Source organism: Rhipicephalus microplus, chromosome X (genome assembly GCF_043290135.1).
Source record: "Rhipicephalus microplus isolate Deutch F79 chromosome X, USDA_Rmic, whole genome shotgun sequence".
Lineage (NCBI taxonomy): Eukaryota > Metazoa > Arthropoda > Arachnida > Ixodida > Ixodidae > Rhipicephalus > Rhipicephalus microplus.
The window spans coordinates 338,262,264-338,280,463 of record NC_134710.1 but is presented as its reverse complement, the minus strand read 5'-3'; the positions used below and the strand labels follow the sequence as shown (position 1 = coordinate 338,280,463).

General features: G+C 46.8%; 1 protein-coding gene across 39 annotated transcripts in view; it reads left to right on the top strand.

Annotated features, from left to right (window-relative positions):
* CaMKII (Calcium/calmodulin-dependent protein kinase II) overlaps positions 1-18,200 on the top strand; it is a 243,703-nt gene that overhangs the window by 128,382 nt on the left and 97,121 nt on the right. For all 39 annotated transcript variants that reach the window (XM_075879738.1, XM_075879744.1, XM_075879740.1 and 36 more), the window contains exon 4: positions 17,280-17,334. In XM_075879738.1, the coding sequence (XP_075735853.1) occupies positions 17,280-17,334 (55 nt within the window). The remainder of the gene's footprint in view (positions 1-17,279; positions 17,335-18,200) is intronic.

The window sequence follows — 18,200 nt, the reverse complement described above, 5'->3', positions numbered from 1 at the left end:
GACGTTTTCGTGGGCCGATATACCGCGGTGATAAAAATGTGGGCCGCTGATATTTATATATACCCCTCATATGTACTTGATAAGGCTGAAATTTTCTTTGCCTACCTGCGATTTCCGGATCAACAGCAGTCATCGACATTGAAAATATTACTTAGCTTCGCGGTATTCTATAAAAGGAGAACTGGTGTGCGACAACGTTGTGCTCACGCGAATCGCCACAGGGGTGATTCTCGAGGAGCTACCCCGGAGAGATTCAGCGTCTGCCCTACAGTTTGACTCATGGCAGCTCGGCTTTATTGCTGGAAAACTGGCTCATACCCACCAGGCGATTGACCACAGTGTAAATAAGATGCGTGAACGAACAACTGAAAGAATGCTAAGCACCGTAATTGAAATGGCAAAACCTGGCGTGAATATAACATAGATTTTAGCTGTGATATAAATTCTGCACCGACCTTATCCTTCTCTCTCTGTAACTCATTTTGTCGCTCGGTATGTTGTCGCTGCTTGAATGCATCGATAGAATCAACCTGTCGGATGCCTGAAAGTTGAATAGAACGGAATGAGAGAGAGAGAGAGGTTTGCGAATGATTGTTACGCTGCTCAACTGGGTTATATGGCGGCCTTTTGTGGCGACTATGCGTGTTATTTCAGGTCCCGCGCGTGATTTTGACTTCCGTCGAGTATTGTTGCTTGAGAAACATCTCGCTCGGCTATTTAACCGTGCGAGCGAGGTCGTCACGCCCCCCCCCCCCCCCTTTTTTTTTTACTTCTTTAGAATGCGTCAATACAGTTGCTGATCAATGGTGCGAGGAAAAAAAAAAAGGAAACGGTCGTAAGCATCCCGCTTTGTGTCGGCGCTTCTTTTATTATTTCTTTTTTTTTTGCGCTCCCTCGATTTCGTCCGTCGCTGTGTGTTTTCGTACGTGTCCCTTCGGGGACTTTTCTCGCACATGTGCGGCCGCGAAAACTCGTTGCGAATTCGATATTTTCTCCGACCCTGTGCAGGAGGAGAATGAGCGTCGATGCCGCCCCCCCCCCCCCTCCTCTTTTTTTTTTCTCGTGACGCCGATGGCGCGCCGTTTATTTTCGTTTATTTCTCTTTCGAAAGACGACGAGTTGTACCCGGCTGGACTCACTGCGCATAATAAGTGCGGCCATCGCGCAGAATAGCGAACGAGGATGGGCGGCGGCGGCGGCCGGACTCTTGTCGCGCTCGTCGCCACTTTCTCGCTCAGTTTCTTTCCGTCTGTCTTTCGTTCACTCTTTCAACGAGGGACAACTCGCCTGTGGGGTGTATTTCTTTTTTTCTGTCTCCGATTTTGCTCGCATTCTTTCGTTTAAAGTGTAAAGGCTGCTGCATGCTGGCTGCACCCCCTTCTTTCTCCCGCATCTAAAAGAAAAACAAGAAGAAAAAAATGCGGCCCAGATGGGACATTCGGTGGAGGCTTCGGTTGCCGCTGTCTCTTCGCATAGCCTCGTTTCTGGCCGTTAGTGCCAGTGTAAGCGGCCTTTAATCAGTCTAAGTGATTTCCGCCCAAGGCTAAGCGGAATTCGTACTCTCTGTACGCGTCAAGGCAGCGCGAGTGTTTTCGAAGAGCACTCGGTCCCGAAGTTGGTCGCTATCCGAGTTGCTCGCTCGTTTGAACCCCATTCGGGCAGAGGGGAAAAGAAGGGGGGGGGGGGGGAGTTACGCTGAATGCATACGCGCTTGTGGGAACTGTACTTAGGCAATCTCCGTTGCTGGCACGTCATCTGGGGCGCTTCTGAGCGAATGTTGTGCTGCAGGAACACTGAGTCTAAAGGTGGTGAAATACGAACGACTATGGAGGCGTGCCTCGTCTGCTACGGGTTCCTGCCGCCTTATTCTGACGGCACCACTTCTAAAGGCGCCGTCCTCCTTCGAACGATTGATCTGCCGTGTGGGCCATGGTTATTTGAGAGAAGTCTGCGTATGATTTCGTAAATATGATGGTGACGAACAAAACACACTCGATTTCTCCGCTAGGGCGAAGCTATGAATGCAAGAAATTGGAAATCGCACACAAAGAACTCGATATTTGTGCGCCGCTAAAGCTCTGAGGACGCTGGAAAATAACGCACATGTATACGCAGGGCAATCGTGAACTCGTTACGCCTTTGTGTTTGAGCAACACGCTTCAAGTGTCGACAATGCAGAAACCGGCGCTTTTAGATATTTCTTTGAGGGGTGAAGCTCTTAAAGGCATGGGTCTGTTCACACCTTGTATGTATGTACGTGACCGCCTATAGCTCCACCTTTGCCAACTTCCCGCTACTTTGTCCTTGCAAACATCCAACTACGGCCCATCACCGATCCACCACTTCACCGACCATAAAGAATACTGTTGAGAAGTAGCCAATATGAAATGCAAGATGGTCGTACACTTGTATCTAGGTATGCGTTAAAAACCGCACATTATCCCACTGTGCCCATCCCTTGTTTGTACGTGACCGCCTATTGTTCCACCTTTGCAAACTGTCCACTCCTTCGTCCTCGCAAACATCCCACTACGCCCCATCACCAATCCACCACTTCACCGACCATATAAGGTCCTTATAATGAAGGGGGAACGGAAGCGACGTATAGCTACCGTTACGAATAATAAAATTTCTTGTAGAAATGTATACCGTGTTTGCCACGTCTTTGATGATGTATAAGGGTGATATTCGCGGACGGGTCACGGTTTAGTGAGGAAACCCTCCAGCGCTTTGCCCCACTCATCATCATTCACCCAGTGGATATGCCGTGATATTTTCTTTTAAATTACGGCGCGTGAAGTGTCCCCTCTGCGTCTCCTGCCACGCGGTGGCGTCTGATGCAAGTTGTGCCTGTTGTCCCCGGTGCACTCTCTTTTTAAGGACGATAGTCTTTCTTGGGATACTTCGAAGCAGAAATTTAGGTCTGTCTGTCTGTCTGCCCGTCTCTCTCTGTCTGTCCGTCCGTCTCTGTCTGTCCGTCCGTCTCTGTCTGTCCGTCCGTCTGTGCCTCTGTCTGTCTGTTCGTCCGTCCGTCCGTCTTCCTCTGTCTGTCTGTCTGTCTCTGTCCGTCCGTCTTTCTCTGTCCGTCTGTTTGTCTGTCCGTCCGTCCGTCTGTCTCTCTGTCCGTCCGTCCGTCCGTCTGGCTGTCCGTCCGTCTGGCTGTCCGTCCGTCCGTCCGCCTGTCTGTCTGTCTGTCTGTCTGTCTGTCTGTCTGTCTGTCTGTCTGTCTGTCTGTCTGTCTGTCACTCACTCGATTCGGCCATTAGAGCGAAAGCTGAACTCCTGGCTGAACGACCACCCATCTTGATCTGGTTGCGTTCATACTAGGGAACATCGTCCGTCAAAAAAAAAAAACAAAACAAAACAAATATTACGCATACTTGGGCGCAACGTCAATATGGGAGCATTAGGTAATGTGTTATACTTTATTTCTAAAATGCATACACACGTAATTCTAAAGACCGCAGTACATATTTATTTCGTTTGTTGTACATCGCGAGCAAGCACAGAAGAGGGTCACTTATTCGTGCGCGTCTCAAGAGCAGTTTTCAAATTGAAAGAAAATCTAGGCGTGTTGCGTGATAGAAGACACGCTCAAGGCCCTCCGATATCTGCGTGCTGCCAGCCATTTACCAATGGTGTATATGAATAGCCCGCCGTCGTAACGCCGACGAATGTATGACGCGTGGTTGAGTTGTTTAACGCAGTGCGCTGTGGAGCGAGAACTCCCTGGTTCGAATCCCCCGGGACATGAGACACTAAAGAGACAAGACACCGATTTTGGTCTGCGGGCTGTTTTTAGAAGTGTCTTTTCTCTCCTCGTTGGCCTAGGTACACTGCAAAGACACAAACAGTCCGCGGGTGGTCTCGCGAAGACTCCGCTCGCGCCTTGTCGTGCTCACAGTCTTTCGTTGGCCAATTCTGCAGTCACATCGGAGGCACACGCAGCGACAGCGACTAAACTCGCACACCTGTACCTCATTTTCAGCCATGCTCCCCGCTCTGTCCCTCTCCGGCTACGCGGCGCAGCCCTTTACGTAATCCATGGTAACGAGAGACGGGGGTGGTGCGCACAATAGGGAAGCGAAGACTTCCGTTGGGTGCTGCCTACGCTGCGGGAGCCTCGGAGAGGGCATTGTTAACTCCCCCAAGATTGCCCTCTTCGTGGTCGTTTAAAGCAAAGACGTGGGGAGAGTTTTCGCTCGTCCGACGATCTCCCAACGACACGCCGTCGACAGGTCTGCGGATGCGTTTGGTTTTCGGTCTCTCATCATGTTACACTAAGATCAAATGCGGTCTTTTGAGGCGTCATCGTCGTCCGCCTAGTGTGACCATTGCCCCGCCGCGGTTGTCTAGTGGCTAAGGTACTTGGCTGCTGACCCGCAGGTCGCGGGTTCGAATCCCGGCTGCGGCATTTCCTATGGAGGCGAAAATGTTGTAGGCCCCTGTGCTCAGATTTGGGTGCACGTTAAAGAACCCCAGGTGGTCGAAATTTGTGGAGCCCTCCACTACGGCGTCTCTCATAATCATATGGTGGTTTTGAGACGTTAAACCCCACATATCAATCAAATCAATCAGTGTGTGACCATTGGGTCTGGCGACTTTGTCGGCGGGCGATACGTCGACCGATGGTTTGCGTCTGCGTCGTGTTTTCGTCGGACTCATGTCAGTGTCGTGTCGGTCTAGTGTAAACGTGCCTTGAAAAAAAAAACACAAAGAAACCTAATGTCATACCGTTTACTTTTTGATGCTTTTTTTATATAAAAGTATTATAAAACATTTGCGGTGTTGGCAATTGTGGCATACGATCACCCGCGCTAATATTCTGTGCATGCTCGAGGAAGTATTTTTCAGCTTTACTACTCTCGCCTGTAGTATTTTCCCCCCTCTCTAGCAGTTTCGACATCGCTTTACCAAGACCCACTATTGTGCAGGGTTCTGCCATCTAATTGCAGCACCAATAATTTGCTCTGTAGATGTGGAGTGGGTTTGGGAACTTCTAGTTTTGTTCCAAGAAATTCGAAAACCTTTGAGCTCGCGTTTCCTCCGCTGTTAGAGGAATACACACGTATGCACAATGTGGTCTACACAAATATTCTGGAAACTCCGCCGCCAATTCGTCTTCTGTGAAGGAAAAGGGAATAGTGTCTTCTTCAGTCGTTATTTGACTCAGCAAAACAGTTATTTGAGTTAAAGGTACTTACGCGTATTAAGCATTGCTTATACAGGTAAGTCGTACTGTTCTAATATTATTTTTTGTACTGTGCTTGGTGGAGCCGGGAATTTCTGCTCTCAGGGAGAGCAGAAACGCCTCTCATTTTTCGAAAACAGTTTCGACGGCACCTAGTCTCACGATAGTCTCGTTTCTGCTATTATTTTTTCGCATGCTTTACCCCTGTTAACTGTCAACTAACTCACCCAAAATCAAAGCCCCGCTTTTGATAAGGCGTCTGGCTAAATGTGTCGGGCGCGCTTGCTTGGCCTCTCATCCTGGGCGTGCTCTACTCCTCCCCTCAGTGGTTACGACTAAGCGCGAACCGGAATGCGGGAAAGGCGCATCTTGCGTGATACCACGGCGTCGTGCTGCTGCTTCGGTTGGCAGGGTCTTGACTCCTCTAGAGTTTCTCATCGCCAGATTCGTCGCTGATGCGTGTAAAGTTAATGCGCCCGTGGGTGTACCGTACTCACGGATGAACACAAACTTGGTAAGCCAGGAGCCAGTTCTATTGCTGCTTTGCTTTAGCTCTTCGTTTAGTGTTTGCCCACCTGTCATGGTCACCAGACTCACGAACGGTTCTCAAAGCACTGTGCTTACTCGGTGACGAGCAGTAAGCAACACGTTCTCATTTTCGGAGGGAAGGGGTAACTTCGCTATAACGTAGCGTTTTTGGGCATGTTGGTATGCTATACTGTAGTTTTTTCGTGCGCTAAAAAAAAAAAAACTGCAGTTTGCCATAACGCCCGTCTCTCCACTACTTGCCACATATTTGCGAGCCATCGAGCCTTCGCTTCATAAGAAGGTCGCCTGGCGTTATGGCCCTGTCTGCAAACACCCGCCATGTCACCAATATGTAGGGTTCCCAGTTTCCCTGTCAAAACGAGCGGAATGTGCACCTCGCTGATAATCTCTTTCACGGTCGTCGGCAGGATATTGTCTTAAGGGGTGCAAACCTGTGTAGTATTGCGGTGGAGGAAAGGAGAGGGTGCTGCAGGTGCTGCTTGCGTGGAGTGCAAAGGGGCCCCTTTTGCACCCCCTTGCTGACGCCCGGGATCTCTTTGGCTAACCTCCCTGTCATTCCTCTTTCTTTCTCTACTCTATACCCCTGAGCTTCCGCGGTCGCTTACCGGCCCTGGGTATTCCGGATGGGGAGCCGTTTTCTCGTTCCCCGTAAGAAATTTTGTAACTACATACCGCCTGTGTTTATCGTCTTTTGCTGTAGCATCCTGACCGAGAATGTTGTACGCTTATTCTATGTCAGAATGCGCGGGCTTTGGTATGCACGCGACACCAGGTGCCTATCCCTATGAGAACACTGCGTGTGCACGCTCTCTCGTCTGAGAATGCTGCTAAACTGAAAAAAAAGAAGAAAAAGAAAGGTGAGCCTCGGGAACCCCCGTTATCATCAACAAGACAGCGTAAATCCGCTTGTTCGTTCTGTCGTTGGGGCTTCCGGCCGTTGCCTGGGGCGCGAAGGTTCTTTGCCCCGGAGCTGGAGTTCTGTGCGCACGCAGCGCGTTCCTTGGCATGCCGCTCCGGAGCCATTGTTGCGCCGCACTGGAAAGGCTCGTTCACACGAGCGCCTTTCCAGCAGTGTCGCGTGCCGCGCAAGAAACGAAGCGAAGCCCCAGCCAGGCGCCGCCGGGCTTTCCCTTCCCCTCCGGGCAAGTGTGCGCTTCGCGAACGGGGTTGACGGGTTTGCAGGCACGCGTCGGAAGCCGCTGCGCTGTTTGGCCCGCAGTGCGACAGCGGCGTCTGCGAGCCCAGGCGGCGCCCAAGAGTAGTGCTGGGCCGCCCGGCGGCGGGAGGGGCGCGGTGATCGCGGCCATTACCGCGGGCGGTCGCGTGCCCGAGAAAGTTTTTTTCGGGCTCGCTCTCCTCCTTTCGCCAAGTGCTCGCGCGAAGTCAGTGCCAACTCCACCCCCCCCCCCCCTCCTTCCTGTCGCGTTCCTTACATGTCATTACCCTCCTGAGATTATCGCCAGCAGTCTTCCTACTAACTTTCGTTTCAAAATATGCAGTTGTATCCGCGTTCCATTTGCTATCTTCTCGCTCTGTTCAACCTTTCGCGGTCACTGGTCGTGACACCATTGTTGGCATCAAAAGACAGATCTATTTAACTTCTGGTCCAAGCGACGTGGGACAGAAGTGTGCTAGTAGAGTTAGTGACACATTGAAGCTTATTTTATATCTGCAAAAACGAGAACGAGGAGGGCGAAGCATCTTTTCATTGCGTACAGGTGCCAGGTCTAAACGAAACACATCTTCTTGAAGTCCTCAGTGAACATAAAGCATCGCGTGGTATGTGTATAACACATTTCTTGTCCAAGCGTAGCTTTCGATGAAGTGCGTTGGCTTGGACGACGTCGGATGCAATTATGTCAGCATGATTGTCACCGGCCAACAAGAGCACAGCATCCTACATTTGTATTGTATATGGCGTGCTTACGAGAGCACACAGCTTGTCGCGATATGAATTTAGACTAGCTCATTAACCGTTGCGATTGCTCTGAGCGCCGTGGCACATCAAGTCAGGGTCACTGAGCTTCACAAAGAGAAGCTATATGTTAATTTAGCAGAGCGCCGCACTTAGCTTCGAACTCACTATGCGGAACATCACTGTCATTACTGGCGAGCCGACATGCGTGCCATCAACGTACACATATACTTGATTTGTTTTTGTATTATCTTAACACCCCTTCTCGTTTTTATTTGTTTGTGTTTCGATGCGTGGTTTTGCATCTTCCTAAACCATTCTGCTATATATTGACTTGTCGGACGTTTTGGTCGCTGCCTACGATGCCTTTATTGCCGATGGCATGCCTGTGTTGGCTGCCTACTGCGCGAGGCCGCGCTTTTAGACCCACGCGTGCGGAAGATGCGCTCAAGGCAAGCGCGCGATGGGGCGGCGTTGTCTGCAGAGGCGTACGCGATTAAGTGGGCCTGACGCTGCAGTGCTTTCAACATTGACGCCTTTCTTTCTCGTCGAGCGCGGCGGCGCGATTGTGTCCAGCTGGGCGGGAGCAGGCTACGCAAATATTTGTGCGGCCTTTCAGGCCGTCCCGAAGAAAGTGCCCAGAGAGGAGGGGAGCGCGGAGAAGGAAGCGAGGTGTGCGCTAGGCTGCCTGCTCGTCGTGCGAATCGGCGCCGAGTGGCGGTAATTCAATCTAGCTCGGAGCCCCCGTTTGAAGGCGAGCGCTCGCGGGGCGCGCTCCTTTGTCCAGCGCTCGTTTTCGTTCGTTTCCTCACCAACTCGTCCTGGCTTCCTGCAGGGATAGTCGTGAACGCGAAGAAGCTGGTGCTGCGCTCTTTCAGCCGCTGTGGTGCGAGGAAGCTGACCTGCTTTTTAGGTGGCCGAACCTTGCTCCGCTGCGACCAGGGAGCGAGGACCTCCTAATTTTAACGCGCATTCTCGGTCGCCGTACGTGTTTCACTGTCCTCGCCAGCCAGCGCGGGGCATTTAATGCGAACTTTTTTTTTTTCTCCCTAGCGCCGCACTTCCTCCAAAATAGGTACCGACCGTCCTTGTCTCTCTTTTGGAGAGACGCCACTATTTTTAGGCCTCTCCCTCGCTTTCAACTTGTGGCATTCAATGCCTCCCCCCCCTTCTGCCCCGTCTCCTTCGTTCGTCCGTCGGACGCCAGCCCTCAGATGAATGCGCCTTATTTTGGACGACGATTCTTCCAAGCGGGTCGGCCATAAACGCGCGCTCTCCGTGTCTTCCACTTCGTGGGAGGGGTCTTGTCGTGATTGCGCTCTGGTTTTCGACACCGATTGCCGTCATCGATGGTGGTAATCGATTTCATTCGCCCGCTGCTTTTGAGCTCAGGGGTGGCCTTTCGGCCTGCGCCAGCCAACTCACGCCGGCGGTGTCCTTTGCTGCATTCCTCTTGCTTCGCGTCTCGAGTGAAGACGCTTTCGCAACTGTTGTCGTTTGGGGGGAGGGGGTGGCGTGCGTGCGCGCGACGCAGGAATTGTTTCTCTCGGAATGTTGTAGCCGCGACGCGACGTCTCCGCCAGCTTTTCTCGCCCGTGCGCCCCTTTCCCTCTTCTCCGCCTGGGCCCTTCCTGACTGGCTGCATCTGCAGCCGACAGGTGCTACCCAGGATTTGCGCTTTCTATCGGCCAAAGGATGGGAAGGGGGAGCGTCTGGCGCTTCGACAAGGCCGCAACTCTGAAAGGACCCGCTAGAAGATGGCAGGAAAACGCGCCTTGTAAACAACTTTGAAATGTCGTGCTTCTACCTTCTTTAGCGCTGTCTGTGCTCAAGTTTCACTTTTTGTTTCATCGCGAAACTTGTTTCGTGAGAGTGAACTACTTGATTTACTTCATCGGCACAAGCTTTCTTTTGTTGTTTGCCAAATAAAGGTTACAGACTTATTTTCTTATTTGTGCATAAAGGAGCACTAACGTGAAGACATTGCTTATTTTCTGCTTTTTTTATTAGTCGACTCCGCAACGATGAAACTGTTATCCTAATTTTTTTTGTACATTCTACGAATATCTACGTCGTCTAGTGCGACCAGTTCGTAACGCACGCAATTCGGTGTGCGCGGCATCGTATCGAGTGTTCGTTTATCTCGCACCGCTCCTTTCATTACAGCGATTGAAACGCAGCGGTCATGTGGCAATCACACATTGGTGACACGCGGGTTTATCAACCCCACGGTTGCGTGCGCGTGGCTATCATCGATCTGATTGTCAAGAAAGTGATAATGGGGCCAGTGCAACGGCACGCACGAGACGTTCTCCGACATGGTCGTGGCGTGGCTTTGCGACCAGTGCACCGTAAAATGCTGACGCGTGCATCCGTGGTTTATGATACGACGTGATCGCGACCCTCCCTCGGTTTCCTCACCTTAATGATCGCGGTGCCACTCGGCACAACCTGTGCCGTGAATCCGTGCTCTACTTGGCACGAAATTTACAGTGGTTGCGTTAAACGATATATGTTTGCGCGCTGGAGAGAATAATGAGAACGCGCCACCGTAATTATGCAATTGCCAGCTGTGTGCATTACATGAATAGCTAAAGGGAAGCGTGCGACGTTTCGTCAGCTCCTCGTAAACGCAATGGTAGCATGTTATTGATTCCATTACGTCAGTTACTTTGTTCTAGACCGCATTATCGGATGATTCGGTGCGCTTCATTTCTGACTGAAACATGCAACAATGGGGGTGCCCCGCCGCTCAAGGAATTTAATTCAACATTTGTCCGGAATGGTTTCAAATGTCAACATCTCCCACAGTAATAAAATTGCTGGGTAAAATAGTTTATGGCAAAAGACTGCTCTCGAGCCAAGCTCTGCTTGAAGGTAACAACCAACGGAGGAACGTAGCACGTATAACCGCTCGTCATTAAGGGTAACTGACTGGATTCCAAAAGAAGGCAAACATGGGAGTGAGAGACGGAAAGTTGGGCAGGCAGATGAGATCAAGAAGTTTGCGGCTGTGGCGTGGCAGCAGAAAACGCGGGACTGGGTTGACCGGCGGAAGATGTGAGAGTGATAGGCCTTAGCCCTGCAGTGGCTGCAGTTAGGCTAATAGGGAATGATGAGCACCGAACGTTTTGAGGAACAGTCGTCGCTGTAGAAGAGTTCGAATAGGCATCGATACGTTAGGTTCAAGAAAATATTGTCTCCATAATTTTTCACTCTAATTTTGGGCCAGTGCATCCGCCGAATTTCTTCAACCGGTCCGTCGTTTTCAGTGACAGCCTGTAAAGCGTGCTTTGCCTGCACGACACTCGAGTGATGCGAAAAAGACCACGATCAAAGAAAAATGGGCTGCCTAATGGAGCATTGCACGTGCGTGTGTGTGTGTATGCGTGCGTGCGTAGGTGTGCGTGCTTGCGTGTACGTGCGCGCGTTTGCATTATTTTCGGAGAAAGGCGCGTTGATTTATTGTGAGTGCTTCGACTATGTGAAGTGTACAGAATGATAGTTAAACAAACTCGGGTTTTGGTCATTTAGCTCATAATTTGAAGATATATCGTCGAGTGAATGCAGTAACAAAAAAAGACGTGTACCCTCTAGCACATCTTGATGACGCCATTGACTGCCTACATTCGGCCTCTTAATTTTTGCCATTAGACTTGTGATCCGGCTACTGGCAAATTTCGATGCATCCCGAGGACAAGGAAAAGACGGCCTCTTTGAATTTAATGTCATGCTATTCGGATTGTGCTACGCTCCGGCGACGTTCCATAGTTCTATGGGCATCATTCTGCGTGGCTTGAAGTGGAACATCTGCATTTGATCCCTTGACGACGTTTTCAACTTCGGCCGCACTTTCAGTGAGCAAAATTCGTGGCTTGATATTCTTCTGAACTGCATCCGAAACGCTGGCCTTGTTTTAAACTCGAAGTGCCACTGCGGAGACCGCGAACACTCGTGCTTGCGCATCTCACCGATAAGGATGGCATCTGTCCTGATCCCCAGAAAATAGAGGCTGTTGAATTGTTCATTGCACCGCATTCTGTCAAGGCACTCCGTAGTTCTTTGGAGCTTTGTTCCTATTTTCGGCGGTTTAATTCAATTTCGCTGATGTTGCGTGTCCGCTCATGTGCCTGCTGTGGAAGGTCAATCCCTTTGATTGGACTCTGGAGTGCGACTCTTCTTTTCACCAACTGAAGTTTCTGCTGACATCACGACCTGTCCTGCAACACTACAACCCTTTGGCGCCGACAGAACTTGATACGAATGCCTGTGGCATAGGTGTTGGTGCCGTCTTAGTAGAGCGCTATACGGTGACCGGGAACATGTGATTGTGTACGCAAGTCGCTCACTAAGCAGGTCCGAACAGAACTACACAGTCATGGAACAAGAATGCCTGGCAGTGATATTTGTGATTCAGTGCTTTCGTTCTTACCTGTATAGGCGGTCATTTACAGTTGTCACTGACCAACACTCATTGTGTTGGCTTGTCAACCTTTGTGACCCTTGTGGCCATCTCGTACGCTGGGCACTTAGGCTGCAATAGAACACTTTCACCGTCTCTTATAAAAGTGGTCGACGACACGCCTATGCGGATTGCCTCTCCCCTATGCCGCCCACCACGATGGGCTGTGACGCCGATCACTTTGACCACCTTGTAGCTTCCATGTCATCAAAGTTTCCAGACCTTGCAACTTTCAAAGTTGAACAGTGCAATGCTGCTAAATTAACGTCGCTCTTTCCCGCTCTGTCTGCCCCTTACTACAGCAAATTGGTTTTGTGTACGTGATGGACTTCTGTATAAGAATTTTGGCCAGCTCTGGTGCCCATTTCCTCTTCGTGGTACCGGAGAGCCTTCGGTCAGCGATTCTGAGTGCTATGCACAATGATCCCACGTCCAGACATTTAGGTTCTGCGCGGATGCTTTACTGTACGAAGGAACATTTTTATTGCCCAGGAATGTGGCAGTCTGTTGATGTGTATGTAGCCAGCTGCACGCAGTGTCAGCACGACAAACGCCATCCACTGCTCCAGCTGGTCTTCTACAGCCGATGCCATCTTCTTGCATACCTTTCCAACGAGTGGGCATTGACTTTCTGGGTCCTTTCTCCAAAACCGCTGAGGGCAATCGAGGGATTATAGAATGTGTCGTCTATCTCACATGCTATTGCGAGACAGCAACCTTGCCCTCTTCACTGCTAGCGACATCTCAACGTTCCTATTGCAACACTTCATCCTCCAACATCGTCCACCTCGTGTGATCATCAGCGACTGTGGAAGACAATTCATGGCAGATATCGTCGAAGAGCTGCTATGTTTGCGGGACTCCTACCTGCGTCACTCGGCACAATACCATCTGCAAACAAATGGACTCACGGAGCGGAACTACTGTAAACATGCTATCTATATTTCATCCAACCACAAGAACTGGGATGACATACTCTCTTTCATAACATGTGTGTTCAACGCTGCTACGCAGGAGACTACCGGGTACAGTTCTTTTTTCTTGCTTTACGCCCGTCCGCTACGGCGCACCCTAGACACAGTTTTACCTTTCTCTTCTCACGAGAACCTCACTGTCGCTGAAACCCTCTGCCTTTCTGAAAAGATGCGTCGTATTGCTCGTTTATGGCCTTTGGCATCTCGAGACAGATGGAAAATGCTCTACGACATTCGCCACCGTCCTGTGACTTATCGTCCCGGTGACATAGTGTAGCTATGGACCTCTGTGCGGAAGCGTGGGTCATGCCAAAGTTCTTGCCAACATACGATGGACCGTTTGTTGTTCTCAACAAACTTAGCGAGGTCACATACACAATAGCTCTCCTCACAGCGAGGGGTTGAGGAGCTGCCTAAGCCCAAGCTGTCCATGTTGCTTACTTGAAGTTCTTCACACCAAGATGAACAACCTAACTCGCCCGGCGGGCTTCGTCTGCGGGCAGAGAAATGTTGCACATATCCGTGAGGAAAACAAATATAAGCGAACATGCTGGCTGCCCTGAGTGGCAGCTAAAGTGAAGACGATGACGCTGCAAGAATCAACCAGTCGGTCAGTTCTGCGGTCACCTTCACGACCTAATAAACACCCCTTCAGTCATACAAGTCTCGGTCTCCTCTGCAGGTAACAATATGCATCGGGGATCGTGGGGCGCATGTTTCATTTAATGATGGTGATAACATTAAGTAAAGGTAATGTGAAAAAGAAATGTGAATTTTTCATCTTGCAACCATATTGCGCATGCTATGTTTCTGAAAATAAAGCCTATGGGTGTTGAAAGTGCACTCATTTATTTGAATGAATCTTCAGACTGTATCAGTTTCTAGATATGTACTTTTATATACCTTTACATGTATTTTGGGTCGGGGAAAACTTTGGGAAACATCTTATATATGCTCAGTGGAAAATGTTAAGGTAAATATTTTTCAGATTAACTTACTCCATGGATTTTTCCTAGATTAGCATATACATCTTCTGATATAAGCTTCATTGGTGCATTTGCAACATGTGAATTCTAACTTGGTTCACTAAGGGATAATATAGAGCAGGAAGGTCAACTTTTGTCCTCACAACAAATCTGTTTGAGATTTGTTCTCTAAATGTAAAGATGCATCCAGCTGAAATTTTTGAAGTATAAATTACCTTTCTTTTGCAAAGAGATAGTATCACCTCAATAGAGCATGTGAGACTGTCACCTTGTGCATGGGTGTCCTTGTTTATATATAGTTATCTACAAACTGAGTGAATCATTATGGAAAATCAGGTTACATTATATGTACAACCTAGGAGACTAGTGCACAAGAAAACTATTGCAGCTTCTTCATAAAAAGTAATTTATTGATCTGAGAAGAAATTTTTATTGTACTTTAATGTCTGATTTAGTTCCTTTGTATATACCGTGTACTTCAATAAATATGTACAAAATTCTCGAAGATCAAGGAAATATGATATTTTTTTTATGTCTTCACAATTCATTCTTCTGTAATTTATGGCTAAATTCATAATTTAATATAGTAATTGAAAAACCTAAAATAACTTTTTAATTGGGGTAGTTAGGCAGTTATGTCAAGCGAGATAATTGCAGTCGCTCATGCAAATAACCCATCGTAGCTTCAACATGTTGAAAAAAGTGGCCTCGTGTAGTAATAATTGCAAAGTGACAAAATTCACTCAAATTCTGTGGTGAAAGTGGAACATGGAAGGGCACAAGTGTTGCATTCTTCGGAGACATCCAGAATGAGTGGGCATCATTATATCAACCATGAGCCGACTTCATTGTCTGAGCATGCGAGCTGCGCTTTCAATTACATTGCATGCATGGTGCTCATACGTTAATAAAAATGGAAGAACTGCACCTCTGTAGTTTCGAACAGTGACGGCATTCTGCTCATCTGCTTGTTGCGCTCATCAGTGCTTCAGTTTCGCTTTCACCGATGCATTTGGTCGAATTTCATTGTGCCACAATAATTATTAGAGGCTGCTGTGATGGCAGTTGTTTATAGGTAAATTTTGAACGGAACAGTTTATGGCATACCTTTTTTTTTTAAATCCATAAAAAAAAGAGAAAAAGACTTGCATAGCTTGAAATATCAATAATCGAAATTGAGGGCCCCGATCCATATAATATCGAAACTGAGTGCTGCGAGATTGCAGGAAATGCTCCTTCTGTGTTACATTAGATCACACACTCACATGACGAACTTTGAAAAAGGTATGTTGCATTAGAATCGCGTTGGAAAAATGGCAAGTCATCCCAAATGCACAAGTGAACCACTCATTATTCGTATTTACAGTGTGATGCTTATCTGTTTGTTTGCGAAACCCTAAAGGAGTGCAAAGAACTTTTTCGCTTGTCCGTGAGTAGTAGTGCCACAGTCGCTGCCACCTAGTTTTACACTGTACCTTGAAAGAAAAGGTGAAAGTTGTAGTTTGTTTGGGCAAAGTGTGAACAAAACAGATAAGCACTACATATTAAATGCATAGAATAAGTGGAACAGTTGGGTATTAGGGACAGCTTGCTGTTTTTTCTGACAAAATTTTGTTGTGGCACACCTTTTTTTTCAAGGTTCATTATGTGAGCTGCTGGTTTGATGTAACACAAATGGCACTATTCCTGATTGCCTGGAGTACTCAGTTTTAATATCACCCATATCAGGGCCTTAATTTTTGATGATTGATATCGTGAATTAGGTGCATTTTTGTGATGAAAAAAAATGTACGTGCCATAAATTCATGTCCTTATATTTTTCAACATAACCACCTGGTGTCAAGGTAATAATTAAAAATTCTACAAATTTCTGTGAATTGTTCATTGTTTAACCTTAGGCAAAGTTTTTTGCCTTGGCATAGAGTTTGTTTCTAAACAGCAAAGGCATACCTGTCATAGCCTTTTTTGCAAAAATGGTGTCTTGTATTAAAAAAAAAACACCCTCCATATATGAATTGGGCTAAGGAAATTGTTGATACGAAGAGTTGCACTTTTTTTTTTGGAATATTTTTACCAGATTATTCAAGATTGAAGTGTGATTTATGTATTATGCTCAGTCAATATTTGATGGTAATATAGCTGATGACTTTTAAATCTCACTGAATTGTAGATTGCACAAGACTCTCAGTTTTGAAAGGAGCTGGTTTGGTTGATTAGGTGTCATACTCAATTTCGTAAATGTTTTCATATAAAACACTCTTCACTTACAGACTAAATGAAAATACTCAGAGCTGTGTAGCATGTACAGTCATGGAAGAATGAAATGTGAACAATTGCAAATTCGAATAGGTTCTTTCAACGGTAACTCGAAAAGTCCTCGAGCTGTCAAGTTCTCGGGCTGCAGTGTGGTTGCCAAGGATGGTTTAGACCCTAAATTGAGCATGCAAGCCATAAGCATGAAGATGACAATTTGTTGAGTCCATGGTAATCTTTAGTGATAACATGTATTTAATGTCAAGTTTGTCAGCATGAAGTGAGCAATAATCTGTATTCTCACTTAAAACTAGCCCTAATGAGCTGTTTAAATTTGTAAAACACATATTGAATTAAACATGGTTGCCATTAACATTTATTGATGGCTTTCCTGCAGAAGTTGTGTGACTTGTCCTAGGCTGAAAAAAAAAAGAAAATGAGTCAAACATCTTGACAGGCTCTGACAATATTTCTTGGCATTTGCATTCCTAAGGCTTTCAAGATGTAGTCTCAGGTGCACCAAATAGGAAAGGTGTTTTCTTTACCTATGCTAAAAGCCTCAGTGGGTGATATTAGCATTGGAAGATAAAGCACTCTTGCATATGTAAGGATTGAAGAGGCAAACACTGCTTGTTTGATGACTTTCTATGCAAAATTATTCATGAAGGTGAAAGATATAAAGAAAAAAGAAAAGGGGGAGAGGTGAGAAATTTGCAATATTATTTTTTTATTTATCTGCACCATTTACATTTTTGCATTTCTTTGTGAAACTTTTGTCATATTTTCCTTTAATTTAAGATACCTCTGTAAGGCATAGCCTTGGTACTTGTAATTTTTATGAAACTGTATAAATTTGAACTTTGTAAATTAAAGTGGATGCTTTCAATTTGAGATGTTCTTGTTTTTACTGTGAAGTGTATTAACACCATTACTTTTTTCGGTTTTGCAGTGCGGCTTCATGACAGTATACAAGAGGAAGGATACCACTATTTAATTTTTGATCTGTGAGTTTCATTTTCAGAACACTTGCGTACCATATGTCTCGAGTGTGTGGTACAAAGGGACATTAAAGAGAGAATTTTTTTGTATTACCTGTAAATCGCACTTTCATAATTCAAAAATTGCCATGGTTGCCACAAGCAGATGCTTGGTAAATAAGAAAATGCACAAAAAAAAAAAGAGTGGCACATCATCTTGAAATTTTCGCACCAAACTCTATGATGTCAAAGATTTCAATGCAATCTATTAGGGCCTACAGAATCCCCAGTTGGTGAAAATTATGTGTGCTGACCTTGGAGGAAGACATAGGTTCAACATACAAAGTTGAAAAAAAATTAGTTGAGCCAATGTTGTCAAAATATTATAAATATACTTTGAAATATGTCACACGTGGAGGTTGTGGTGCAGAATTAAAAAATAGATCTTTCTCCTTCTTTTTCTCATCTACTAACAAAATTGTTATAGCAAAATCAGTGACATTAGAGTTCTGAAAGTATGTTTTATCAATCTAAACCGATTCATTGTTTAATTTAGTATTCCTTTATGAAAAGAAAACACTATTTTTAGGGAAAATTTATTTTTACCGTTTGTCATATAGTAGTACCCACTGTTTTTCCCTGGTTACCCCATTAATCTTCAAAAATAGGCTTGCGAAATTAGGGCATCATTTTCATTTCTGGTGTTGCAACAGCAGCATAGGGGCACTTACTTTGTTACCGATGAGGGTGGTTGTTACCTGTCCTGCAGTTTTGATGTATTAACATATAAAGTGGTCTAGCTCTCGAAACGTATAACTTCTAAAACATTTACATGTGGACCTGTAACTTTTACAGTCTGCTTTCAATGCCCATTTTCTTTTCAAAGAATTTAG